Genomic DNA, 27,135 nt, shown 5'->3' with positions numbered 1-27,135 from the left:
CATCTTCTGTGTGGCCGCAGGTTCCCATTCATGAGCCCACATTCCTTGAGCTCAAGTGGTGAGAGCTATGGGTTCCTTAGATAGTTTGTTATTCTGCCAGTGTGTTCCCCTCCCCAGATGCCCCTAAGCCCTTGGCATTCCCTCGAGCTGCTGGTCCAGCGACCCTATCTATGCCACATGCTATGATGCAGGGTTAGCGAGCTGGTTCCAAGAGTACCTATCAGAGCTCTGGGAGCCACTGCTCCGCTCCCCTCCCCTCCCCTTTCCTCCCCTTTCCTCTCCTCCCCTCCCCTCCCCTTTCCTTCCCTCCCCTCCCCTTTCTTCCCCTCCCCTCCCCTCCCCTCCCCTTTCTTCCCCTCCCCTCCCCTCCCCTTTCCTCCCCTCCCCTTTCCTCCCCTCCCCTCCCCTCCCCTTTCCTCCCCTCCCCTCCCCTCCCCTTCCCTTTCTTTCTTTTTTTTTTTGGTGACAGAGTCTTGCTCTGTCTCCCAGGCTGGAGTGCAGTGGGGCCATCTCGGCTCACTGCAACCCCAGCCTCCCAGGTTTAAGTGATTCTCCTGCCTCAATCTCCCAGGTAGCTAGGATTACAGCTAAATAGGTGCCCACCGCCACGCCTGTCTAATTTTTGTATTTTTAGTAGAGACAGGGTTTCACCAGGTTGGCCAGGCTGGTCTCGAACTGCTGAGCTCAACTGATCTGCCCACCTCAGCCTCCCAAAGTACTGGGATTACAGGCATGAGCCACTGTGCCCGGCCCCACTGCTTCCTTTTCTAAGGGTCCTCAAAGCATTTGTTTATTAATTTGCCCCAGGACTTGCCTAGGAATTAACACCAAGCCCCTAGTTGGAATCAACCACTTTGAAAAGCAAAGCGAAATTTGCCGCCTGCAGCTTTTTGGTTGCTCTTCCTTTCTCCATAGCCTCTCAGAGTGACTCCATCATTGTGACTGTGGGTCCCCTTCAAGGTCCTAGTGCCAAATTCTGCTGGGTCTGGAGGCTAGCACTCACAGAGGGCACTCGTGCTTGGACTCATACAATCTCAGACTGTCTGACTCTTACCGGGGAATGTAGGCAAACCCCTCCTTTTGCGGTGGTTTGCAGAGCGTGTCTGAGGTCACCCTCTGAGTAGAGGGTTAGTTTCCCATCCGAGGACTCTATCCAGGGCCTGTCTCCCCTGTAAGTCTGTGTGTGTCCCCTTCTTTCCGCATGTGTGTGTCATGCGGGCTCACCTGGGGAATGGGGGCTGTGGATTGAGTCCCCCAGGTGCTACTGAATGAGGCTGTAGTTCTTCCCAGACGTCATCTAGGTATATGGATGAATCCCACATCACAGCAAAATAGCAAAGCCTTTGACTTCCAGGCAGGGCCAGGGTGGACTTGACAGGGGATCCTCAGAGCATAACATGTCTTTTTATTTTTTTTTTTGAGATGGAGTCTCGCTCTGTCGCCAGGCTGGAGTGCAGTGGTGTGATCTCGGCTCACTGCAACCTCTGCCTCCCGGGTTCAAGCGATTCTTCTGCCTCAGCCTCCCGAGTAGCTGGGATTACAAGTGCGCACCACCATGCCCAGCTAATTTTTGTATTTTTAGTAGAGACGGGGCTTCACCATGTTGGCCAGGCTGTTCTCGAACTCCTGACCTCGTGATCTGCCTGCCTTGGTCCCCCAAAGTGCTGGGACTACAGGCGTGAGCCACGGTCCCCAGCAAGTAACGTCTTTTTAAACGGGGAATGAGCTCGACTGAAAGGGCCTAACAGTCTAAGAAGTTCCTGCTCCTCATAGTGGCCTCTCCTCACTTTTTCCTCCCTGCCAAGAGTCTCTCTGAGGAGGCAGGGCTGAGGGGTGAAGGCATTAGTAAGAACAAAGAGACCATCCCTTTCTTACTCCCCTCCTTCAGGATGATGAAGAGCCCTGGCCTGGTGACCTGGGCTGGTGACCTGGGCTGGTGACCTGGGCCGGTTTAGGCAAAAAAAAAAAAACCAAAAAAAGTATGTTTCCACCCATGTATGAGCTTCCACTAGCTTACAGAGGATTAGATACTTTTGCAGCTACTTCTCAGGATGTGCCACATGGCCTCAAGCTGGGCCCAGCTCTGCTTGGTTGATGCCAGGGGTGACTAACAGGAGATGGGAGTGACTGCCAAGGATGGAGGAGGAGACTGAGTGTTTGGCTTTAGCCAGTGGGCCCTCAGCATCCACCCCTGTGGACCCCAGAGGTTGGTAGCAAGAGAGAGGGAGACAGCTATGCTCTCCAGCCGAGCTGGGGTGATGCTTTGCTTGGGGTGCTGAGTGTGTGGGTGATGACCTTGGCTTTCGTCTCAAGAGCAGTGTGGCGCATTGGTAATTAGAGGGGATGATCATGATTTGTACCTCTCCAAGGCTGTGATTAAGCAAAAATAGGCTCCATTCTTCAGGCATCAAGAGCAGCCATGGTGAGCTGGGTGGACCACCTCTCCTGATGTGGGGCTAGCGGGGTACTGGGAGCTGGCACTGCGGTAGCTGGCCTGTCTCAAAGCCTGTCAAAAAACACTGTCACAAAAACAGCTGTGGGCTCCCCCACCCCAAATCTGGGCACTGCAGGGACCCAGCCTGAATAGGGACATGCAAACAGAAATTAACAGGAAGTGGGAAGAAACAGGCAGCCTAATGATGAGGTCCTGGGGTCCCCTTTATGTGGCTCTCCACCCCTTAGGACCCCCTGCCAGCTGCTCTTGTCACCAGAGTCCCTGAGGAAGCCTCTAGGGGTGGAATTATGAAGCCCAGGCCAGACTCTTCTAGAATCCCCAGAGGTTCCCAGGTACCAGTTCCCGTGAGTACTTTGAAGCAACGTGCTTCTCAGTGGATGATGCTTCCCTGAACCTGATTTCTCCTGGGGGTTTAATGGCACAGAGATGTCTCACAGGATGTGTGCATCCTGGGATCTTCCAAAAGGTTTTCACAAAAGTGCCATCCTAGTCCCTGAAAACTGGTAAACTCTATTCTCAAGGGGCCCACAGTCTGATGGGGAAATAGACAAGTAAGCCAAGACCAGTGCCGCATACTATGGGATAGCCATCTTTGCCTAGATAGATCAAAGACGGCTTTCTAGAGGTGATAGCAATTGAGCAGGGTTTTGCAGGACAAGTAGGAGTTTGCCAGTCTGCAAAGGGAGGAAGGGCTTGCAGGCAGAGGGCTCAGCATGAGCAAAGGCAAGGACGAGTGAAAGAGTTATGTCTTGTGGGTGAGTCAGAGCCAATGGCCTCAATTATCATGGTAGGAATGTCTGGCTTTTAGAAGAGCAGAGACCTGTGGGGAAGGTACAGGGAAGGTAGCCTACGGCTGCCCCTGCTTGTCTACAGGGGCCTCTGCTAAGATGAAGACGGGAGATGTGCCTTTCTGTGGGGAAGCTCTGGTCCTGTTAGTCAACTCTCAAGGGGCCAGAATCTGAATCTGGCAGGCTAGATCTCCCTTCCTCCAATCTCCCAGAGCAAAGCATTCCTGGCTTTTGTGCATGGAAAGGAAGCAAGGCTCTGTCCCCAAACAGCGTAGGAGGTGAGACTCTTTCCTCCTGCTAGGGAGGAGTGAGGGATACTGAGGACAATCCTGCCCAGTCTCTGGCCTGAGGCTCCCATCCCCATGGAACCAGGCACGGCCTCAACATCGTTGGTGGCCAGGATGCAGCAGTCATCCACCGATTTGATGCCCAGAGCATCACATGGGTCCCGAGGGAGCTGGCTTCAGACAGATCAAAGATGTAGGTGCTCCTTGGCCTTTGTAATGGGTGAGGGCGCAGAGTCCAGCCCCCACCTAACAGAGGGCGTCGTGCCCAGGAGACAACAGGACCCTCATGTCTTCCCTGCAATGTATTTATAGCCTTGCCATAGTAATTTGTGGCAATCACAGCATTTAATCCTGTAATCACACTGCAAACAGGCGCCCAGCCCAGCAAGGCCGAGGAGCATGCCAGGGCTCAGGGAGGGACTTGGCACCAGGGCAGGCAAATGTGGAGGCGGCAATGTCCCCATCAGCCCATCTTGTCAGCTGTGGTCCTGGCTCTGTGCCCTGGATGTCCCCTGGATAATGATAATAATAACAATAGCCGCTAACCCATGTGACACTTCCTGTGTTCCACACCCTGCTCTAAGCCCTTTATGCATATGAACTCATCTATCCTCACCACCACCCCATGGGGTAGCTGCTTTTATTATCCCCATATTCCAGATGAAGAAACTTCGACACAGGTCACACAGCTGATAAGAGCCAAGATGTGAACTCAGGCGTTCTGGATCCAGGGTCCGTGGCTTTAACCACGCTCCTCCCAGCCCTAGAGCCAACCTCAGCCCTGCCATCACTCCTGGTTCTTCTTGACTCACAGCCTGCCCCAGAGCCGCACACACAGCCACACACACCATGAAGCATGAGCGCTTTGTCTCAGGGAAGCCACACTCAGACCCTCTCCCTCCTGGTACTAGTTCACGTGGTGGAAAGGGGCCTGGCAGCGGCAGCCCTGGGCTTTAACCTTTAAGGTACGTGGGGCAAGTGACATAGGTTGATTGAGCCTTGGTTTGCTCATCTGTAAAATGGGGCTAATAACAAGATCATTCAGACTCAGAGAGTAATTGTGGGGACTAGAGAGGATGAATCATGTAAAGCACATAGTGCCCAGGACATAATAAGCGCTTAATAAAGCTGAGCCGTTACTGTTGTCTTGTGTTATCATCCTGTCCTGAAGAGAGAGCCAGGGTCTCCTCTAGCCAAGCCCAAGGCAAGGTCTTTAGTAAGTTAGAAATTAGGCAGGAGAGCCTAGCCAATGGGAAGAACTAGGAAGTGCTGGGCACAGCCGGGCCCCAGGATGAGTTTTCCCTCTTCCTCCATCATTTAGGAAATGATTTCCTGTCTGTGTGGGCAGTAGCTCGGAGCTCATAAAGCAGTTACCCTTTGACTGGGATTGTGTCTGTGAGGACAGAATATTTCAGAAATGCTCTTCCCTGCTGAGAAAAGCTTCTCATTTGCAGTTCTTTGTAGAGGTACCCTCCCCTGGGGCTGGTCGTGGTGAGGGGATGTTGACAGGGTGCCTAGGGTTGCCCGCAAAGCCCCTGGAAGGACCCTCCCCAGATGTGACTCCTAGAGGGGAGCAGCAGGCTCTGGTGGGGGTGGGGTGTGAAGAAGGCAAGGACCATCTTCATCTAGAACCTACGACTTTAAGAGATGAGCCAGTTCCTCCTCCCTGAAGACAAACAGGTGGTTCAGCTTGGCTGTAGGTTTTAGCCACACACGGGAGGTAGCATCCCTCTCATGGGGGAGGAAGGAGAGGAGCTGAAGGCAGCCTGGTGGCAGGAAGGAGGCCTCAGAGTGCAGGTATCGTTTGGGTGGGGGCTCAGGGGTGGCTGTTGGATGCCTTTGAAGTCTCTCCACCCAGGAGTCCAATGTCATCACATTCAGGAGTGTAGGTGTTAGATCAGGGGTTGACAGACATTTCTGGAAAGGGCCAGATAATAAATATTTTCAGCTTTGTGAGCTGTAAGGTGTCTGCTGCAACTGCTCTGCTGCTGTAGCACAAAAGCCGCCTGCCATAGACAATATGTAAATGAAGGAGCCTGAGTGTGTTCCAATAAAACTTTATTTACAAAAACAGGCAGTGGGGCAGATTTGGTCCATGGCTGTGGTTTACTGAATTCTGTGTTAGGTAAATGAGAGCTCAGGGAGGGCTGGGAGCCAAGAAGGACTTCTTGAAGGAGGAGGTGTTGAGCCCAGGCTGCTGAGAGGAGCAAGGAGAGATTTCTGGCAAAGGCCAGCTTTACCCTAAAGCTCATGGGCAATGCCAGTAATGTTTCAAATGCCGACCTTACCTCTCTGGGAGTCTACCTTCCCTGGAAAGTGGTCCCGTAATTCAAGCCTCTATTATTTCTCTGTTAACTTCAAACAGATATTTTTTTTTAAAGTATGTATCCAGCCATATTAGGGTTCTGCGGAGAAACCGACCGAAAGGATATATACACAGAAGTATAAAAAGAGACTTATTGGCCAGGCATGGTGGCTCACTCCTGTAATCCCAGCACTTTGGGAGGCCTAGGTGGGCGGATCACTTGAGGTCAGGGGTTTGAGACCAGCCTGAGCAACATGGAGAAACCCCGTCTCTACAAAAAATACAAAATTAGCCAGGTGTGGTGGCACACACCTGTAATCCCAGCTACTCGGGAGGCTGAGGCAGGAGAATCACTTGAACCCGGGAAGCGGAGGTTGCAGTGAGCCGAGATTGCACCATTGCACTCCAGCCTGGGCAACAAGAGTGAAACTCCATCAAAAAAAAAAAAAAAGAAAAGAAAATTAAAAAGAGACTTATTATGAGGGACTGGCTTTCGTGCATGGTTTCGTGATGATGGAGGCTGAGAGGTTCCCTGACCTGCTGTCTGGAAGTCGGGAGGCCCAGGAAACCTATGGTGTAGCTCCAGCCCAAGCCCAAAGGCCAGAGAACCGGGGGAGAAAATGGCACGAATCCCAGGTCAAGTCCTAAGGCCAGAGAAGCGGGAGTGCTGATGTGTGAGGCAGGAGATGGAAGTCTGAGCTTGAGAAGAGTGAATCCTTCCTCCCTGCAGCACTTTGTTCTACTCAGACCCTCACGGACTGCACGGTGCCCACCTGCCTTGGTGAGGGCAGATCGCCTCATTCACTGCTTCAAATGCCAACCTCTTCCCAAAACACCTCACAGGTAGACCCAGAGAACATGTTTTACCAGCTCTCTGGGCACCTCTCAGCCCAGTCAAGAGTGGGTGCGTACGCTTTGCCATCACACCAGCTCTTCTAGTTGTTCTCAGCGGGAGGCTTTGCTCAAATCGCCGTCCATAACCGGAAGTGGAAGTCCTCAGGTGGTACTCACCCTTGCTGCTGTCCTGGTGAAGAAACGCAGGCTAGTTCCTTTCGAGGAAGCCCCTCCTTTCAGGAGCACCATCCGCGATGGCCTCACTCTGCCACCCTCCCTTTTCCTTATGAGGAGAAAGGGTTTCATGTTGTGTTGGTTTCAGAGGCAGGGCCTGGATGGGGTGACTCTCCCTAGCTCCAGACTCTAACTTGAGCTTACCTATGATGTAAGCCAAGGTCTCACCTTTAGGGCCAGCTGGGCCCAGGGAGTGTCTGGTCACTGTAGGGAAGCCTGGAGATGCTGAGCTCTCCTCTTTCCCTCTGCAGGAGAACTGTACCGGGTTTCCTTGAGAAGACAGAGGTTCCCAGCCCAGGGAAGCATCGAGATCCACGAAGACAGCGAGGTAGGCTGGGCTTCGGAGGGTGTCTGGGCTCAACTCAGAGGCCAGGATTTTAGGAAGAGCCCTCGGATCATAGGCGGCCTCGTTTTCTTCCAGCTCTTCGTCTGACTTGCTGTGTGACCCTGGGTGGGTCTGTGTCCTTCTCTGGGCTTTGGGTTCCCATATGAACAGGAAGCATCTCTTGGGACTCTTCCTGCCCTGACATCCCTCCTGGCAGCCCGTGTCCTTCCCTCACTCTGAATGCACCAGAGGTTCTATCACACAGCGGGGTGTATTAGAGCTGAGACTGCTCCTCAGATTGCAGCTGAGACAGGCTGGACATAGTGCCTGCTTCTCTGGCCTCAGTCTCCCCGTGTGTGCGTGTGTGTGAGTGTGTGTGTATGCGCACGTGTGTGTGTGTCCCTGTGTGCCTCCCCCGACCCCAGCCGCCTCTCTCTCTGTATTCCAACCGCCTTGGCTCTCAGGAAGGCTGCCCGCAGCGCTCCTGCAAGACACATGTCCTCCTGCTGGTCCTGCACGGGGGAAACATCCTGGACACGGGTGCCGGGGACCCATCCTGCAAGGCAGCCGACATCCACACCTTCAGCTCCGTGCTGGAGAAGGTCACACGAGCCCATTTCCCTGCTGCCCTGGGCCACATCCTCATCAAGTTCGTCCCCTGTCCTGCCATCTGCTCTGAGGCTTTCTCGCTTGTCTCTCAGTGAGTCCATTTCTGCTTGTTTGAACTGGTTGGGGTTGGTGGGGGAACTAAGTGGAGGGGCTCCCCCTGCAGCATGGACCCCGTGGGCAGGTGGGTACCTGCAAGGACTCTCTGGGGTGTCAGATCGTGACGAAACACAAGCATCCCTGGTGGAAGGTGTGGGAAGAGTCCTCTTCCTGGGCCTGGGTGTGCTGGGGTCTCCATGAAATCTTGAGCCACTTCCAGTGTTCAACAAGCCTGATCTGTTTGGCCCAGATAAAGACACTGAGTGTTGGCCGGGTGCGGTGGCTCACGCCTGTAATCCCAGCACTTTGGGAGGCTGAGGTGGGCTGATCATGAGGTCAGAAGATCAAGACCATCCTGGCTAATATGGTGAAACCCTGTCTCTACTAAAAATATAAAAAATTAGCCAGGTGAGGTGGGGGGCGCCTGCAGTCCCAGCTTCTTGAGAGGCTGAGGCAGGAGAATGGCATGAACCCAGGAGGCGGAGCTTGCAGTAAGCCGAGATTGCGCCACTGCACTCCAGCCTGGGAGACAGAGTGAGACTCTGTCTAAAAAAAAAAAAAAAAGACACTGAGTGTTGAGAGTTTAGCCAGTTTCCCCCAGGGTCGCCCAGCCCATGGAGACAGGAGTCAAACTCGGCCACACGATTGCAGCCAAGTAGGAATCTGAAAAACACGAATGGTGTTTTTCCTTTGCTCTCACACCGTAACAGTCAACACAGAAGACTTCCGGGGCCACATGTGAGGGGCTGTTTCCGTACACACCAAGCAATCAGTTCTGCTGTGGACACCAGCTGGGTGCCCTCCAGTTCAATTCTGCCTCTGTCTACCTGGAGACAGCATCAGATCCCACGGGGTGAGAGCTTGGTCCCACAAGACTGCCCCAAACTTCTGACACCGATACCATGCCCCAGTTTGTTTTACCTGTGCTGCTGACAGCCCAGCTTCAAGCTGGGGTTCTCACAACCCTGTCACTGGGTTCAATTAATTGCTAGATCGGCTCACAGAACTCAGGAAAATGCTGAATCACATTTACTGGTTTATTATAAAGGATACAGATGAAGAGATGCATAAGGTGAGGTATGGGGGAAGGGGTACGGAGCTTCCCTAGGTGTCAGCCACTAGGAACCTCCACGCGTTCAGCTCTCCGGAAGCTCTCCTGTCCTTTTGGCCCTTTAAGGGAGGTGTCATTGGCTAGGCATGATTGACAACATAGATATGTGGTTGGACAGAAAGGGGCTGACACTCAGACCGAGTCGGGAAACCCAACAGGGCCTGTCTGCTCAGATTCTTCTTGGGCTCTGCAGCATTCCTTCCTCCTGGGTATGGGGCAGGACTCCTTCCGAAATGAGGGTCTCATGACCTAAATCAGACAACGGAGATCAGAGAATTTCTTCACAGCCAGCTCAAGGAGGGCAGGAGAATGTCAGAGAGAGAGAGAGAGACAGACAGAGAGAGAGAGAGAGAGAGAGAGAGAGAGAGAGAGAGGTTCTGTTTTCCTAGGCCTAAGTGCCCCAACATTATAGCAACGGCTATGGGAGCCAGGAACTGTGGACAAAACCTATCTATGTATTCTCTCTCCCTCCCTCTCTCTCTCTCTATCATTCTATTCTATTTATCTGTCTGTTCATCCATCCGTCCATCCATTATCTATCTATCTATCTATCTATCTATCTATCTATCTATCTATCTATCTACCTCATAATATCACAGTGCTCTGATGGAGGAGGAACAGGGCACTGTGGGCTCTCTGAGAAAGGCCAGGGAGGACTTCCTGGAGGAGTGACTTTTGGGTTTGCATACCACGGCTAAGTGTGTGGGCTCTCAGGCCACCTGGATTTGAGTCCTGGCTGTGTGGTCTGGGGAAGGTGTTTAACTTCTCCTCGTCTCAATTTCCTAATCTGTACAGTGAAGGTAGCCATAGTAAATAACCTCTCAGGGTGGCTGTGAAGAGTCTGTGTGCTAATGTGTGTGAAGCACTCAACACAGTGTCCAGAATGTAGAAAGCACATAGGGATGCCAGCCTTGGGAATGCCAGCCTTGGGGATGCTAACCTTGGGGATGCCAGCCTTGGGGATGCCAGCTGTGGGGATCTAGCCATGGGGATACTAGCCTCAGGGATACTAGCTATGGGGATGCCAACCTTGGAGATACTAGTCACAGGGATGCCAGCCTTGGGGATACTAGTCTTGGTAATACTAGCCATGGGGATGCCAGCCTTGGGGATACTAGCTGTGGGGATCCAGCCATGGGGATGCCAGCCTTGGAGATGCTAGCCATGGGGATGCTAGTCTCAGGGATACTAGCCATGCGGATGCCAGCCTTGGGGATGCTAACTGTGGGGATGCCAGCTTCGGGGATGCTAGCCATGACTCACATCATCTTCCTCCTGGCTGGAAGAGGGGCTCTCTCTGCAGGTGGAGAGTGGGCTGGGGAGAGAGACTTCCAACTCGCAGCAGGGAACCCAGCTGGTGGGGAGAAAGGAGGGAAGGATGTGTGCACAGAAGGGCTGGTTGAGCGCTGGGCAGCTTGCTCACTGCTGACGCTGGCACATCCTTGCCCACTGTGGGCCCTGGCACCTGTGGGGGACAAACTGAGGGGACCTCCAGGGTATGGGGCCTCTGGGAGCTCCACCCACTGCTCCAGGCACTGAGGGCTGCAGTGCTCCCCTCCTGCCTATCCTGTTGAACTAGCTAAAGGTAGGTGCCTGGGGCCGGGTGGATACCTGGGTTCTCAGCAGTCATATGTGCAAAAATGACCCAAACGCCTACAGGGCCCAAATCCTATAGGCATTTGGCAGATCACTGGGGCTGGCAGCTGGAAGCTGGGAACTTTCAGTCAGGGGCAGGAGGGAGGCCTCTGCACCTCTGTTCTGCCTGTCCCCCTCACAGGACCCCGCCAGAGACTTGGGGCTGCTGCAGAGCCCAGCCCTCAGGCAGAGCCCTCATACCCCGGGGCTCCGGAGCTGGGAAGGGTGGGAAGAGGTCCCCAGCAGGGTGCCAGGTGTGTGGGGCGCACCGCACTCCGAATTCCCCAGGAGAATGGGAGCCGATGTTCTCAGCCAGTTGTGGCTCTGAGGAGGGCTCAGTGCGGGGAGGGCCAAAGTCCCCTGCCCTGGAGCTTCCAGCCAGTCAGGAGAGAGCACGGGCAAGCCCCTTCCCTTCCCTGGGCCTTCCTTTTCCCCCTCTGGATTGGGGGAAAGTCAGAGACTCTGATTTATCTGCGTTCCTTGGACACCAACAGGAATTGCAGGCAGATCTCAATCGGAGTTGGAAGGAAGGAAGATTAGGTCTGTAATTCCGCAACCTGGCTAATTGCCCAAATCCCTGGTGTGAGTCTTGTTAAACTGCGAGATGTCCAGGCCTCCCCCCAGCAGTGGCTGATTCAGGAGGGAGGTGCCCCGGAATCTGCATCTTTGACACCTGCTCACTGCTGAACTGGTGGCGCAGCATGTTCCCTTGTCACTCTGATAGTCCAGGACTTCACTGTGCTAGTTCATCATCCGTCTCAGGAACCCCTCTACCTGTCCCCAGGACATCTGACCTCCAGAGCTGGGTCACCCCTATCTCCAGGAAGACGGATGGCCCGGCCATTGATTCATGGGGCCAGCGGGAGGGAGCTTAGTTCTCCCCCAGGCAGTTCCTTGCCAGGGCCATTCATCACCCCATAATCACGGCTGGGAGGGAGCTCTTTCTCAGCTAATTAAAATCTCTCCGGCTGCAATCGAGGCCTGCTTCCTCTAATTTGTGTTCTTTGGAGATGAGGAATGGCTGACAGGGCCAGCCTTGTACACCACGAGGACTCTGCCACCTGCTGAGAGTGCTCAAGCCCTGTCCCCTGCCCCAGATTCTGTCGAGTCCCAGTGGGATGTGCACTGGGCTCCATCAGCCTGAGCTTGGGCTAAGGGGGAAGGGCAGGCTCTGGGCAGGGGTGGAGAGTTCCCAGCCTCCCTGTATGGTCCTTCATGACCAGCCAGGTCCAACAGTGCATCTGGGTCGGAAGCCCCAGGGAACAGAAGCAGAGATGGGGGCAGAGGCAGGGGTAGGTGACTCGGAGGCACTGGTCTCAGGTGAGTCTGAGCTGCCCAGAGAGGGGGGGATTTCCTAGTGGGAAGGTAGGGAGTTGTGGGTGCCAATGCAAAGTCTGGACAGTCTGCTGGCTGGACACTGTTGGGCAGGCTCTCAGCCCCCTCTGGGGTCACAGAACTTTCTGCAAAGCTGATGAAAGCTCTGATCTTCTCCCAGTGATGCAATGAACACAACATCATGTCTGCAGCTATGTGCCCAGCTCCAAGCTGTGGCCACCATGTGAACCCCAAGCCTGGCATGTCCTCTCTCCTCCTTTCCCAGCTTCTCCAAAGCCTTTCTTGAGGCCTAGTTCAAGCCCCACCTCCTCCAGGAAGTCTGCCATGATGATATGTTCCTACATGTTCCACCCTAGCTGGCTCCTCTGCTGACTTCTTCCTCTATGGTTGGGGTGTCCTTTGGGGCCATGCAGAAGAGGGCAATAGAGACTGCAGTCACAGGGACCCCAGGGCCCACACCCATGGCCAGAACGGGAAGGACACACAGGGAGTCAGTGTAGGCGTGAATCCTCTTCCCCTCTCCTCCCCACACTGCCTGTGCTCTGTGTCACCAGGCTCCTGCCTGGGTCTTCCTGAAGGGTCCCTGGAGCCCAATTCCTGGCCAGTATGTGCTCTCTTCTGCCTGATCCTCAGCCCCAAACCTGCCAACCTGCCCGATCCTGGCTGGGCTCACCTTGGGCCCCCTGTCTGCAGCCTGAACCCCTACAGCCACGATGAGGGCTGCCTCAGCAGCAGCCAGGACCACGTCCCTCTGGCCGCCCTTCCCCTGTTGGCCATCTCCTCCCCGCAGTACCAGGATGCTGTCGCCACTGTCATCGAGCGAGCCAACCAGGTCTACAGAGAGTTCCTGAAGTCCTCTGATGGGATTGGCTTCAGTGGGCAGGTAGGACAGCCTGCCCTCTCCTCCTCTCCCCTCCCCTGTTCCGGCCCCGGCCTGGGAGAGAGGCTGGAATCTACTGAAAGGGCCAAGGCCAGGCTGTTCTCGAATCAGCCTCTGAGCCCGAAGGCGGCTTTTGAGATCTCTGACTTTGCCCTCATTTTACAGATAGAAAAGCAGAGGCCAACAGTCTGAGTTCTGATTCTGAGCCCATGCGGCTCTCTAGCCCAAGTCTGACCCCTGAGAGTAGACTACTCCCCGTCCTTGGGCTGGCCTGGGCTAACGCCAACCCTGACCCCCCCCCAGTTTGCACACTGCTTCCCAGTTGGGCTCTCTCAACACCTCCCAAGGATGAGTTTCTCATTCTCCTGTGGGGAGGCAGCACTGCTCTGGCCGGGTGTGGGGGTGAGGGGTCAGCAGTGGGCAGGCCTGCAGTCCCAGCTGCATCTCTTCCAGGTGTGTCTCATCGGGGACTGTGTGGGGGGCCTCCTGGCCTTCGATGCCATCTGCTACAGTGCGGGGCCCTCAGGGGACAGCCCTGCCAGCAGCAGCCGGAAGGGGAGCATCAGCAGCACCCAGGTATAGCCGGGGGGACAGGACCGCGGGAGGGGTATGCCCATAGGAGCAGGGCCTGCCCCTTGGGGAGAGAGTGCTGGTTCTTCACGTTGGCACCATGACATCCAGGTTACAAAGAAGTGTATCATAATCCAGCTGGGCGCAGTGGCTCATGCCTGTAATCCCAGCACTTTGGGAGGCCGAGGTGGGCAGATCACCTGAGGTCAGGAGTTTGAGACTAGCCTGGCCAACATGGTGAAATCCCATCTCTACTAAAAATACAAAAATTAGCCGGGCATGGTGGTGCGTGCCTGTAATCCCAGCTACTTGGGAGGCTGAGGCACGAGAATCACTTGAACCCAGGAGGTGGAGTTTGCAGTGAGCCAAGATCGCACCACTGCACTCCAGCCTGTGTGACAGAGGGAGACTCTGTTTCAAAAAAGAAAATAAAGAAAGAAGAAGAAGAAGAAGTGTATCATAATTCTACAAGAGTAGCAGGGGATTATTATGACAGGTGTGGAAACTGAGGCCTGGAGAGCTGGATTTGGCCCCTTCGACAGCCATCCAGCATCCCAGTGGGAATGTCAATCCCGGTGGATGCGGGAGAGAGCCTGTGCCTAGAATCCTACCATGATTGCGATGTGGCTTCCTGTGTCTTTTGGAAGAAGGGTAGCCCCTCACATCTTAGGATGAAGGGGTTGGTTTGTGCTTGGGGGGAGGAGACAAGGCCCCAGAGTCTCCCGTGACAACAGTCTTTTTCTCTCCTGTCCCCTGTTCGGTCCCAAAGGACACCCCAGTCGTGGTGGAGGAAGATTGCAGCCTGGCCAGCAGCAAGCGTCTCAGCAAAAGCAACATTGACATCTCCAGTGGGTTGGAGGATGAGGAGCCCAAGAGGCCGTTGCCGCGGAAACAGAGCGACTCCTCCACCTATGACTGCGAGGCCATCACCCAGCACCATGCCTTCCTCTCAAGGTAGCCCCTCCCTGTCCAGAAGCAAGAAGACCTTGGCTCAGAGCCAACTGGGAGGGCTGTGACCAGTCAGATGTCCCAGGCCCTTCCATGGGGGCCCATAGATAAGCATTGAAAGGCTGGGACCAAGGCCACTCGCCATCGGCCCTGTACTGAGGGACCACAGCCACTCGTCGGCGGCCCTGTACTGAGACTCTGGAACCTGGTTCCCTGTCCCTGCCCTGCTCTGACTTGCAGAGAGATTGGGAACAGTCGTCCTTTTCTGAGCCTCGGCTTTTCTTCTGCAAAAAGATAATGCTGCCCAGCCTACTTCACCGCATGGTTTTAAGAACCTGGCGGAATAATTGCTGTGACTGTGTTTTGTGAGTCACCCGAGGTGTGTGTTGCTATCATTTCTCATAGGGAAAGAGAGGGTCAAGTAGGTCAGGAACTTTCTAGAGGTCACGCAGTCAGTGACGGAAGAGCTGGGATCATCATTCTGGTCTCCCTATCCCAAGTTCATGTTTCTAATCCAACACACTTTTGTTTATGGGCCAGGCAGGCTCCTCTACAGAACTGTTTACCCTTTAACTTTCTAGAAGAGACTAGTTAATCAATGTGGGCTAAACACATTATCTGCACATTAATTCAGCTTACACATTAATTGAACTTGGACCCAAATTGGAAGGAATGTCTCTTTCTTTTTCCTCTGCTCCTCAGCTCTCTTCTTCCTTCCTTTCTCCTTCCTCCTTACCCAAGTGATAAGTATCATGAGGTCATTACAACATTTGGAAGATAATCATCTCACCACCCAGAGGGAGCCAACAGTCTCATTGTTAACATAGAGACTGTTTCCTTCTACATGCTTTTAAGATCGTTTTATTTAAAAAAAAAACCTTTATATTGTGATCTTTTCCTGATATAATTAAAAATACTTGATAAATATTCTTAATGGCAATATAATGTCGAATGAATGGATATCAGTTTACTTAATCCCTATTATTAGGCATTTTGGTTGTTTCCAATTCCTTAGCAGTGTAAATAGCCCTACAGTGAACATCTTTGTGCATAAACGTTAATGTATATATTAGGGTGATTATATTTGGGTGGATTCCTGGAGGAAGAATTATTAGGTCAAAGGCTCTGCACATTTAAATCTCTGAATGTTTAAAGCCCCACTGACAGATGATCCTTTAGAAAAGCAGCTACCTTCTAGTGAGGCTTGCAAGGTGAAAAATCTCAACAGTCCTGGCTCATCCTTGAAAAATCCTTTAGGAGAGCCCCAAATTTGGAGAGTGATGAGAAGTTGGAGGCTTCCAGGAGCTGGTCTGACACAGCCAGCTTTCCCCTCTGGTGTAGGGACAGATGGTGGTTTCTTTGGCAATTAAGTAGTTGGCGTGTGTTTAGGGACCACGCTGTACATGAAATATGTATTGTTAAACATCAGAGTCATCATCTCACTGTGAGATGCTCACACTGCAAGAGGCAGGAGGGAGTGCGGAGACTGAGGATTCAACTTTGCAGACTCGCTCACTCCTGAGGGTGGGGCACTTGTCCACATGATTTCAATAGCTCTCTCTAAAGTTTGTTCTCCTCTGACTCAAGTAGTTTAGTTGCTTTGCATTCAGTTAATCGATTCACTCTAAGCTGTAGCTAATGCTGGCTGGAAGGTCAGGGAGGTGCCCAGGTTTCCTTCTGATTCTCAGCGTCCTACTCTGGGTCTGTGGCTGAATGTAACTTGGATTCTTCCCGGGACAGTGGGCACCTGGGTTGGAAATGGTTGGAATTCTGTGTGTCTCACATTTTTCTCCTTAAGCTCTGCTTCATCTGTGGGCTGGGGCTGGGCGTGGGGAGACCAAGCTGTTTGCATCTGTGTCTGCGGGTTGCCTGGAACAGGAGTTACGATGAAAGCCCTGATCCCAGCAGAACAGAACTGACGTTAGCCAGCTGAGTGTTGGGCAGGCTGGGCTTGTCTGGTACACAGTGCAGGAATCCTCAGCGTGGCCATCACAAAGCCAGCATGACGAGGCAGGCCTGCCAGTGTGTAGGATGCTCAGGCGCCCCAGGTGCTCAGCCTGTTTTTGTAAGTAACATTTGATTGGATCCCAGCCATGCATATTTAATCACTGTCCATGGGCGCTTTTATGCTGCAATGGCAGAGTTAACTAGATGCAATGGAGACCACACGGTCCATGACGTCTGAAATATTGACTCTCTGGCCCTTCGCAGAAAAAGTCTGTTGATTCCTTTTCTAGCCAAATATCAGCCAGGCCTTGGTGGCCAGTGCTGACTGTAGGTGGTGTGCAGCCGGTGGACTCTCAGCCCCGCCCCAGAGATGGAGGGTTGGGCACTTCACACTCAGAATTCAGGCTGCGCTGCTGTGTGAACACTCCCGCATTCTCGGTCCTTCCCTGACCTGCCCTGCCCTGCGTCCTCCTCCCTCCGCAGCATCCACTCCAGCGTGCTAAAGGATGAGTCTGAGACCCCGGCGGCTGGGGGGCCGCAGCTCCCTGAGGTCAGCCTGGGCCGCTTTGACTTCGATGTGTCCGACTTCTTCCTCTTCGGCTCGCCACTGGGCCTGGTCCTGGCCATGCGGAGGACGGTGCTGCCTGGGCTGGACGGTAGGGATGGTGTGGGCTGGGGCCTGAGGTGCCTGTGCGTCACTAGGGCCACCGTGTCAGGGCCTCAGAATGAGGAGAGTGAAGTTGGGGACAGGGGCAGGGAGGGTCACAGAGTTGGGATAGGTGGAAAGAGAGGAGAGAGGGTGGGGAAGAGGAGGGAGAGAGGAGCAGCTTCCCTCCTGACACAGGGCGAAGGTGAGGCAGCTTCAGATGGATTTCACTCTCCATGTCAAGTGCCCCTGGCTGCTTTGTGGCCTCATTGTCTGGTGGTCACGCCCTATGGGGAAGAGAAGACAGAATATTCAACCTCTTGCCTCCCACCCTCTCCTTCTCCTGTACTGAGGCAGATACGGCTGCCAGGTTGGTCTCACCACCCACCCCCGCATATCCCCAAGCCCACCTCAGGTGCCTTTGCTCATGCAATACCTGCAACCTTTTTTTTTTTTTTTTTTTTGAGATGGAGTCTCACTCTGTCACCCAGGCTGGAGTGCAGTGGCGCGATCTCAGCTCACTGCAACCTCTGCCTCCCGGGTTAAACCAATTTTCCTGCCTCAGCCTCCCAAGTAGCTTGAATTACAGGCACCCACCATGACACCCAGCTAATTTTTGTATTTTTGGTAGAGATGGAGTTTCACCATGTTGGCCAGGCTGGTCTCGAACTCCTGACCTCAAGTGATCCACCCACCTTGGCCTCCCAAATTGCTGGGATTACAGGCGTGAACCACCGTGCCCGGCTAATACCTGCAACCTCGAATGCCTTTTCCTGCTCCTCTAAAATGTACACACCAGGCGATTGGCACCAGCAGGCATGAGGGGTGGGGAGGGTATCTGTGACTCTTAAGGACAGAAGTACAGACCGTCTGAGGCTGCAGGGCACCTTGGATATCCACAGATCCATGCTTTTGGCCAAAGCTTACTGACAAGCTACAGTATGGAACAGATAAAGTGGGTGGTAGAAATGGAGGCAAGGAGGCAGAACCCCATGGCTGCCCTCAGTGTCGCTAATGAACCCTAGGGCTCCCTGGATGCTGGACGGTCCAGTCCCTGTTCTAGGAGGACAGGGAGGCCCGCCGATGAGGTGGATGCCTCAGTGGAGACACCTGCTGGTCAGCGAGAGAAGTGTTCCACCAGCTCTGGCAAACCTGGAACTCTAGCAGCAGGCCTGGGAACTGTGTGTTTATAGCCTTGAGGCCTGCGGAAGGGGCAGCTGACCTGCCTGAAGGAACCTGGGTTGGCTTCCTAGGTCAGGTGGTAACTGAGTGAAAACTGGAAGAATCTAAAGGAGTTGCCCCGTGGAAATGGTGGAGGGAGGGCCCACAAGGAGAAGGGATGTTTTGAGCAAAGGCTCAGAGAAAGGAAAGCTGCAAGCCTGATTGGGGAAGGGCAGCTGTGCACCACGGCTGCAGTGCTGGGTGCCTGTCACTGCGCTCCTGGGTGGGGAGACAAACTGAATGTAATGGCTTTGTTCCCGTGGGGAGCAGGGAGCCCGGGGAGGCTCTTGAGAGGGGAGTAGGCTACTCCAGGCTGCATTCCAGGGAGCCTCCTAGGGCCCAGGGAGCAGGTACTAGAAAGTGGCTTCCCTCTGTCTTCCCACTCACCCCAGGCTTCCAGGTGCGTCCTGCCTGCAGCCAGGTCTACAGCTTCTTCCATTGCGCAGACCCCTCTGCCTCACGGCTCGAGCCACTGCTGGAGCCCAAGTTCCACCTGGTGCCGCCTGTCAGCGTGCCTCGCTACCAGAGGTTCCCACTGGGCGATGGGCAGTCCCTCCTCCTCGGTAGGTTCTTGGGGGTGGGAGAGAGTGTGCTGAGCTGGAGGTGGGGCCCCAGCCCATTCAACCCCTCCAAGCTCTCAGTGAGTAGGGTGACTCACCTGAGCAGGGGCTGTGAGAACAGAAGGTTAGTCAACTCCTCTGTCTTCAGAGTCGCCCACCTGTGCTAAGCACCTGCTCTGTCTGAGGCATCTTGGGGCTCAGAGACCCAGGCTGTGTCCCCCAACAGGCTCCCGGACACACTCCTGTGGCCAGGGCTGGTGTAACACTTGAGCTTTCAGACCTGATGACGGGTCCAGGGATCCGTGCTCCAATCTATTTATGAGTGCCCAGCCTGGACTCTGAAGGGGTAGGGCAGAGAGTGTGCCATCCTGGTGGGCTTCATGGAAGAGGTGGCCTTTGATTAGGGTCCAGACAGGGGAGGTGCATTTGGACAGGTGGAGAAGAGCTAGAGGATGAGGGTTGAGATCTTCCAGGCAGGGAGAACAGCAGGAGCGAGGGCAGGTGTTTTGGCGAAGAGCCAGTGGCCTCCAGGGTCAAGTGGGGTGATCCGGGCATGGACCGAGTGTGTCGTCGATGGGAGACCTGTAATGGGCAGTCAGCAGCTTGGAAATCGGAGCCTTGGCTCCACGCCCTACTTGAGGAAATTTAGCCTAAGCCTGCTCAGAGGTGTGCGTCAGGGATGGGGGAGTTGTGCATGGGGCCGATTCAGGATTAAAAACCATCCCTTCCTCACCCCTAATTCAATGGAGCCTTTGTTTCCAAATCCCTGCCTGCCTGGAGCTTCAATAGGTCGGCTAGGCTGGAAACCTCCCTCCCCCATGGATCCCTCTTTGGTCAGGGGACTCCCCTCCCTCCCCTGAGGCTATCCTAGCTCTCAGGCTGGAGTCCCCATTCCCTTCCAGAGGCAGCCTCAATTCTTTGTGGCGCAGGGGAGGAGTTGGATAAGAGAGGATATGGCTATGAGTCACTCCTGGGACCTCAGCTGGTGCTTTTGGGGCAACGTCCCAGAGGCTTCCTCTGCAGCTTTACTGGGGGTAGGGGTGATGGCTGGGACTCCAGCTTGTGTCTGCATAACTCACAGCTGCAAGGAGGTAAATGCGGCAATATGCGGTGGCAGCGGGGTCCCTTCAGGCCCAGGGGACTGGTGGGGTGGGCACAGTGAGAGGGGCAGGTGCCTGCTGGGCTGGCAAGTGAGCAGAGCCAGGGCTGGCTCCTCCAAGTGCCCAGCCTCCCTCCCAGCATGGGGCTGGCACTGAGTGGGCAGCTCTGCTGGAGACACATGACTCAGCCTGACCTTGAAATTCCCCCTCCAGCTGATGCCCTACACACCCACAGCCCCCTCTTCCTGGAGGGCAGCTCCCGGGACAGCCCGCCACTTCTGGATGCCCCTGCCTCGCCCCCTCAGGCCTCGAGGTTCCAGCGCCCAGGACGGAGGATGAGCGAGGGGAGCTCCCACAGCGAGAGCTCGGAGTCCTCGGACAGCATGGCACCCGTGGGTGCCTCCCGCAGTGAGTGAGGTCCTTTTGGGGCCCTGCCTGGATTCGGGGGAGGGGAACCTTCCTCTGGGTATTTGCTGGGTCACTGCTAGAGCTGCTGAGGGCAGGCCCTGGGATAGGGAGAAGGTGAAGGAAGTCCTGGGGGCTTGCTTCTGCCTTTAGAGAGCTGGGCGTCTGCTGATGGAGACCTGGCGTAGGTCCAAATCCTCACTCTGGCCCCAAACTGAGCTCTGACCTTGGAGGAACCTTGACCTCTGACCCTGGACAGAGCCCTGAACTCTGACCCTGCCTCAAATCAGAGCTCTGACCTTGAAGAGAGCAGTGACCCCTGATCCCTGACAGGGTCTGAGCTTTGACCTCAAACAGAGCCCTGACCTTTGACCCTGGACAGGGCTCTGACCTCTGACCATTAAGGAAGTGCTGAACCTTCCAGACATAGACTCAGCGCCAACTTCAGGCAGAGCCCACTGGGAACTGCCACTGAGCGGCAGCCCTGGGTGAGACTGTGGACGTCTCTGTGGGTCTGGCCCTCCTTCCTGGGCATGGGCTTGGTGCCCACAGCTTAGGGGAGGGCTGGTGGGTTTTGAGAAGGAAGGAGGAAGAGCAGCGCATTCCCCAGGCCTCCTCCAGGCCAGGGTGCTCCCGCCCAAACCTGTGCCCCACGTGGGGCATCCACCACCAGTCTGTGCAATGGGAGACCCCGCTGCCCCTCGGGTGAGGCCCCGGGCCGGCCACGCATCCTCACCTTCCTCTCCGACCCACAGTCACAGCCAAGTGGTGGGGAAGCAAGAGGATCGACTATGCCCTGTACTGCCCTGATGTCCTCACGGCCTTCCCCACCGTGGCCCTGCCCCACCTCTTCCACGCCAGCTACTGGGAGTCCACAGACGTGGTGGCCTTCATCCTGAGACAGGTACTGCTGCCGCAGTTGCGGGCCTGCCCACAGCCACCCCAAGGGGGTACCGCCCTTCTCCAGCTGGAGAGGAGGCTATTCTTGCAGACACTGTTCAGCTTTTGGCCTTGATCCTAAGAGCATGAGGAAGGCATTGGAGCACCTACGTGAGTGGGGAGTGACATGACCAGAGAATGGGCTTCATAAAGACATTGGCTCCTGGGTGGCTGACGGTATGGTACACTCTAGAAAATTAAATATAAACTACGCAGGAGAGTGTCCCAGTGTTTCAACTTGGAGACTGGAGTAGTCAGTTCCCACTCCCCACTGGGTCTCAATGTCCTCGTCTGCAAAACAGAAGGTATAGCAGAAAGGCTGGTGCCGGAAGGAGAGCCTGGTGGGGAGGGAGTCTGGGGAGCTGGTAGGGGTCATGATGTTCATGAACAGCCGTGATGGCCAAGGTCAGGGGTATGGTTTTATATTGGGTTCAATGGGAAGCCATTGCAGGGCTGTGAGCAAGGAAGAAATAGCAACTGGCTTGTGTTTTTTGAAGGAAACCCTGAGGCTGAGGCTGCTGTTTTCACGGCAGGAGAGGAACCATGAGTCCTCTTGTGAGGCCAGTGCAGGGTCCCAACTTAGAGAGGAGGCTTGGAGTAGGACAGGGGGTGGAGGTGCCACAGAGTGGCAAGATTTGCATTACGGTGAGAGCGCTTGTGGCTGTCTGCGTTGTAGGAGAAAGACGGGAGCCCAGTACGTCCTGTTTCCCACTTGAGTGACTAAGGTGGTTCCGTGTCCTGCACCTGTGGAAGAGCAGGGCTGGGCAGGGGGCGGAGGAAAGTGAGTTTTGTTTGTAGGTTCTTGGGGGTGGGAGACAGTGTGCTGGGCTGGGGGTGGGTCCCCAGCCTGGTGGCACCCAGGCCAGGGTGCTCCAGCCCAAACCTGTGCCCCACGTGGCACATCCACCACTGTCTGGGTGTGGGAAGTGTGAGCTGCCTCTTAGTTGCTGGGACGGAAGGGGAGTAGAGGAGTCTGGAACTTAGAGAAGACATCAGGATTCCAGATAAAAATGTGGGTGTCATCAGAGCTTGGACGGCATTTAAAACTGGCAATGAGTGCCAGACTAAGGGTGCTCCTACAGAGAGGGAAGTTCAGAGATGAGTCCTGGAGCTCCCCCAGGGAGAGGAGGAGAAGCCACTGAAGGAGAGAAGAGGACATCCCTGAGGTTGGAGGACCCAGAGAGTGTAGGGAGAGGACCCCTGAGATAGGCGGGGTGGGAGTCACCGGGGCCGTGGCAAGAATGGCTTCCGTAGAGTGATGGAGAAGAACCCTGACTGGAGTGGGTGGAGGAGAGGGGGCAGGTGAGGAAGGGGTGACAGTATATGGGCTAAGTCCTCTGTGAGCGCTGCTGTGAGGGACAGCAGGGATGTGGCGGTCACTGGAGAGGCATGAGGAATCCGAGAGAGTATTTTTTAAGATGGGCAGTATTACACGTATTTGAATGCTAAGGAGAGTGATCTAGCGGAGGGAGTCTAATCAGCGCTGCGGGATTGGGAGGGGAGCATGGCTGGAGCAACGTCCTCAAGAAGCAAGGAGGGGCTGGGATCAGGACTCAAGCCGGCCTTAAGAAAGGGCCACCTTGTTGTAACAGAGGGAGGGCAGAGAGTGGGGACAGATAGAGGTGGCTGCCAGGTTTGGGCACAGCGAGGCAGAGACTTCTCTCAGGAAGGGAGCCAGCTGGGAGACTGCTCTGGCCCCAGCTATCAGGACAGGAATGCAGGGACAGGAATGCAGGTCCCGGGGTCTGCGGCCTCCTGACGGTTCCAGGCTGTGAGGTTGGGGGGTTGCAGGGGCAGGGCCCAGCTGGCCACAAGCGGGTGGGCGCTGACACCCTGGGAGGGAAGCAGAGAAGCCAGAAGACCTGACCGGGGCCCTGCTCGGCTCTTGGCCAGGTAATGCGCTATGAGAGCGTGAACATCAAGGAAAGCGCCCGCCTGGACCCCGCAGCACTGAGTCCTGCCAACCCCCGGGAGAAGTGGCTTCGTAAGCGGACTCAGGTCAAGCTGAGGGTGCGTGCATGCTCAGTTCGCATGCGGCTGGGACTGTGTCCTTCAGGAGGTGGGGCTGGCCTGGGGGCTGGGGCATCTGCATGGGAGGTAAGCGCTTCAATTTGCCCTCAGAGCTCAGCACCCAAACAGGCTGGGGCTCACACTCAGATGAAGCCCAGGCACTGCAGCTGCAAGGGTGTGTGAGTTGCTTCCCCATGGCCTGGTTCCACAGGAGCCCTGAAGGCAGGAGTCCAAGACACTAGGGTTGGTGAGGAGATACCAGTTAGGGAGCAATTGCTATATGCCAGGCTACGGTAGATGTGGACTTGAATCAGAAAGAGTCCTGGATCTCAGTCACTTACCATTGAGTATGGCCTGGTGTGATATTTGATAGAGGAAGGTACAGATTAAGACAAAGATGGAAAGAAGGATTGTAAGGGCAAATCATTCAGGGCTTCTCTGAAGAGGCTCCTCTGTGAGGTATTGAAGGATGAATAGGAGTTTGAGGTGCATACATTTATTTATTCACTCAGCAAACGATCATCAGTGCCTACTGTGTCTCAGTCATTCTGCTAGAGAGTGGAGCACAGGGTTGTACAGACACAACCATTGCTATGGTGGGCATCTCCAGTCTGGTGAAAAGACCAGACATGGACCCCAAGAACAGTCCTAAAAGGTAGAAGGAGATCAATCCTTCATGAACCAACTCTTTTTTGGTAAACATATTTATTGAGATAAAATCCACATATTCTATAATTTACCCATTTAGATAGTACAATTCAGTGGATTTTAGTATATTCACAGATGTGTGCAACCATTACCATGGTCAGTTTTAGAGCTTTTTCATAACCTCCGAAAAGAAGCTCTGTACCCTTTAGCTGACACTCCCTCACTTGCCCCAGGCAATCAGTAATCGACTTTCTGTGCCTGCAGATTTGCCTATTCTGGACATTTCATTTCGATGAAATGATGTAATATGTGACCATTTGTGTCTGGCTTCTTGCACTTAGCGCACTGTCTTCAAGGTTCATCCAAGTGGTCGCTGTGTCAGAAATTCCTTTCTGAGGCTGAATAATATTCCGTTGTATGGAGATGCTACGTTTTGCTTATCCATTCACTACCTGATGGACATTTTTTGGGTTGTTTTCACCTGTTTTTTTTTTTTTTTTTTTTTTTTTGAGACAGAGTCTTGTTCTGTCGCCCAGGCTGGAGTGCAGTGGTGCAATCTCAACTCACTGTAACCTCCCCTCCCTGGTTCAAGTGATTCTTCTACCTCAGCCTCCCAAGTAGCTGGGATTACAGGTGTTCACCACCATGCCCGGCTAATTATTTTATTTTTTTATTTTTTGTATTTTTAGTAGAGATGGAGTTTCGCCATGTTGGCCAGGCTGGTGTTTTCACCTTTCGGCTACTATGAATAATGCTGCTAAGAACGTCCGTGTATAAGTTTTTGTGTTTTTCATTTCTCCTGTGTTTTCATTTCTCTCGGTTAGATGCCTAGAAATGCAATTTCTGTATCAAATGTTAACTCTATGGGTAATCATATAGGGAACTGCCAGACTGTTTTCCACAGTGACTGTACCATTTCACATTCCCACTGCAATGCATGAGGATTCTGATTTCTCCGCATCTTCAGCAACCCCTGTTATTATCTGTCTGTTTGATTCTAGTCATCCTGGTGGGTGTGACGGGGTATTTCATTGTGGTTTTGATTGCATTTCTCTAATGACTCGGGATGCCGGATCTTTTCAGGTGCTTATATTCATGAACCAGCTGCTCCCTCTCCCCTGACAGTGCACCTGTAAGGGGGCCTGCGTCCCCTACTTGGCTGAGTGTCTCCAGGGCAGGGCCCATGACCAGTTTATCTCAGGGACCCCATGCAGATGAGGTGTCTGCAGATATTTGTTGGATTGAATGAAAATGCATGGGAATTGAAAGGAGGTTGAGAACCTGTCTTTGAGGAGTCCGAGGAGTGTTTCTTGGCGATGATGGCGCTGAGTCTAGTCATAGCGAATGGGCTGGAATGTGGGGGAAGAGGGCCAGGGCCAGGGATGGCACCTAGAGCCAGTGTGGGGGGCGGGACAGCGGTGTGAACAAAGGCCTGGAGGCTGCTGCAGAGCCTGGCAGAAAGGACCAGAAGGTGTGGATGGGGAGCAGCAGGAGACAGACTGAAGAGGTCGTTCAGGCAAGCCTTGGAAAGCTAAGCTCAGGTTCTGGACTCTACGCAGAGGGCACTGGGGAGCCCGGGAGGGTGTTAGTAGAGCTGTGCTTTATAGAGACAGAGGATCTGTTGCAGGGACTGCCTTTGAGGAAGGAGCTCCATTAGGGAGCTGTTAGCAGCATCCATGCGATGTGGCTGTGCGAGAGATGAAGATGTGGCCAATGTGGTAAAGGAGTGGTCACTAGATTGAGAGACTGGGGTCTTGGAGGCCAGGCTGGGAGTGGGGGCTGGTCAGGGCCAACACAGGCTGCAAAATGAATTGAAACCAGTTCATTGATAAATGAAGAAGAATAGGGAGGTTGAGACAGTCACAGATAAAATGACGCAGCGTCCAGGATTGCTCCAGGAGAATCCCGGTGGGGCTGGGGCCGAGGCTGGGGAATTGGGCAAGGGAAGAATGAAACCAGGATGGCCATGAGTTTGTTGCTAAGTGGTGGAGCAGGTGCCGGGAACACGAGGCTTTTTTACACTCTTCTCTCTCTCTATGCTTGTGCATTTGAAATTTTATCTTAAAAAAAAAGACAGATAGTAAATATCTGTTGGATGTGAGCTGTGATGTAGAAGAAAGAACCAAAAGTGACCAGGCAGTTTCCAGCCTGGGGATCTGGAAGACAAGGACAGGCTGTGAGGCCGGTTGTCCCCTCAGGGCCGAGCAGAGTCAAAACAGAGAACGGGCCAGGCACGGTGGCTCATGCCTATAATCCCAGCACTTTGGGAGTCCGAGGTAGGCAGATCACCTGAGGTCGGGAGTTCGAGACCAGCCTGATCAACATGGAGAAACCCCATCTCTACTAAAAATATGAAATTAGCCAGGCATGGAGGCGCATGCCTGTAATCCCAGCTACGCAGGAGGCTGAGGCAGGAGAATTGCTTGAACCTGGGAGGTTGCGGTGAGCTGAGATTGCGCCATTGCACTCCAGCCTGGGCAACAAGAGCAAAACTCCTTCTCAAAAACAAAAAACAAAAACAAAACAAACAAACAATCAATCAAACAAAAAACACAAAAGCAGAAAACGTACAATGGCAGGAAGCCCTGTGCACCTTGAAGACAGCGTTTGGGGGACTCACGGTCTGTTTTTCTCACACGTTCCCTGGGAACACATCTCTGAAACTCTAGCAGAAGTTAGTAGAGAGACATGATTCAGCAAGCTGATATGCCTCCAGCCAGTCTGAGGAACACTGCAATGATAAAGCAAGGTTGAGCCTCCCTTGCAAGGGCTGAGCCAGCTTCTTTCTGTCCTTCCAGAATGTCACGGCTAATCACCGGGCCAATGATGTGATTGCTGCTGAAGATGGCCCCCAGGTCCTGGTGGGGCGGTTCATGTACGGGCCCCTCGACATGGTGGCTCTGACTGGAGAGAAGGTACCTGGGGCTGGGCCTCCCCTCCTCAGCCACTCCACCTGCACCAGGTGCCTCATGGAGCCACATAGCGTGTGGGGTGAGGGTGTCAAGAGGGCCGAGCTGCCTGGGGTGGAAGCACAGGGCCAGGAGCTACCCACCTGCTTGGGCGGGCCGGGAAGGGTGAGCAAGGAGGAAAGGATGGGCTCAGAGTATCCAAGGACAAACGAGGAGCCAGGCTGGCAGGAGCCAGGGAATGTCAGGCAGGGACCTCAGCCCAGAGTTCCCCTGCCCAGCCCCTCTGCCAAGCCTGTAGCCCCTCAGCCTTCAGGGAGTCCCTGACCCCCTTCACTGCC

General features: G+C 54.2%; 1 protein-coding gene across 2 annotated transcripts in view; it reads left to right on the top strand.

Moving 5' to 3' along the window:
• PITPNM3 (PITPNM family member 3) overlaps positions 1-27,135 on the top strand; it is a 106,032-nt gene that overhangs the window by 65,689 nt on the left and 13,208 nt on the right. For both annotated transcript variants that reach the window (XM_008962614.4, XM_034941386.3), the window contains exons 5-15: positions 7,155-7,231; positions 7,693-7,928; positions 12,708-12,897; positions 13,348-13,470; positions 14,234-14,418; positions 16,843-17,015; positions 18,619-18,789; positions 20,100-20,294; positions 21,047-21,195; positions 23,124-23,240; positions 26,687-26,803. In XM_008962614.4, the coding sequence (XP_008960862.4) occupies positions 7,155-7,231; positions 7,693-7,928; positions 12,708-12,897; positions 13,348-13,470; positions 14,234-14,418; positions 16,843-17,015; positions 18,619-18,789; positions 20,100-20,294; positions 21,047-21,195; positions 23,124-23,240; positions 26,687-26,803 (1,733 nt within the window). The remainder of the gene's footprint in view (positions 1-7,154; positions 7,232-7,692; positions 7,929-12,707; positions 12,898-13,347; positions 13,471-14,233; positions 14,419-16,842; positions 17,016-18,618; positions 18,790-20,099; positions 20,295-21,046; positions 21,196-23,123; positions 23,241-26,686; positions 26,804-27,135) is intronic.

Source organism: Pan paniscus, chromosome 19, assembly GCF_029289425.2.
Source record: "Pan paniscus chromosome 19, NHGRI_mPanPan1-v2.0_pri, whole genome shotgun sequence".
NCBI lineage: Eukaryota > Metazoa > Chordata > Mammalia > Primates > Hominidae > Pan > Pan paniscus.
The sequence above is the reverse complement of the archived record's forward strand: the minus strand, read 5'-3'. Positions and strand labels throughout refer to the sequence as shown.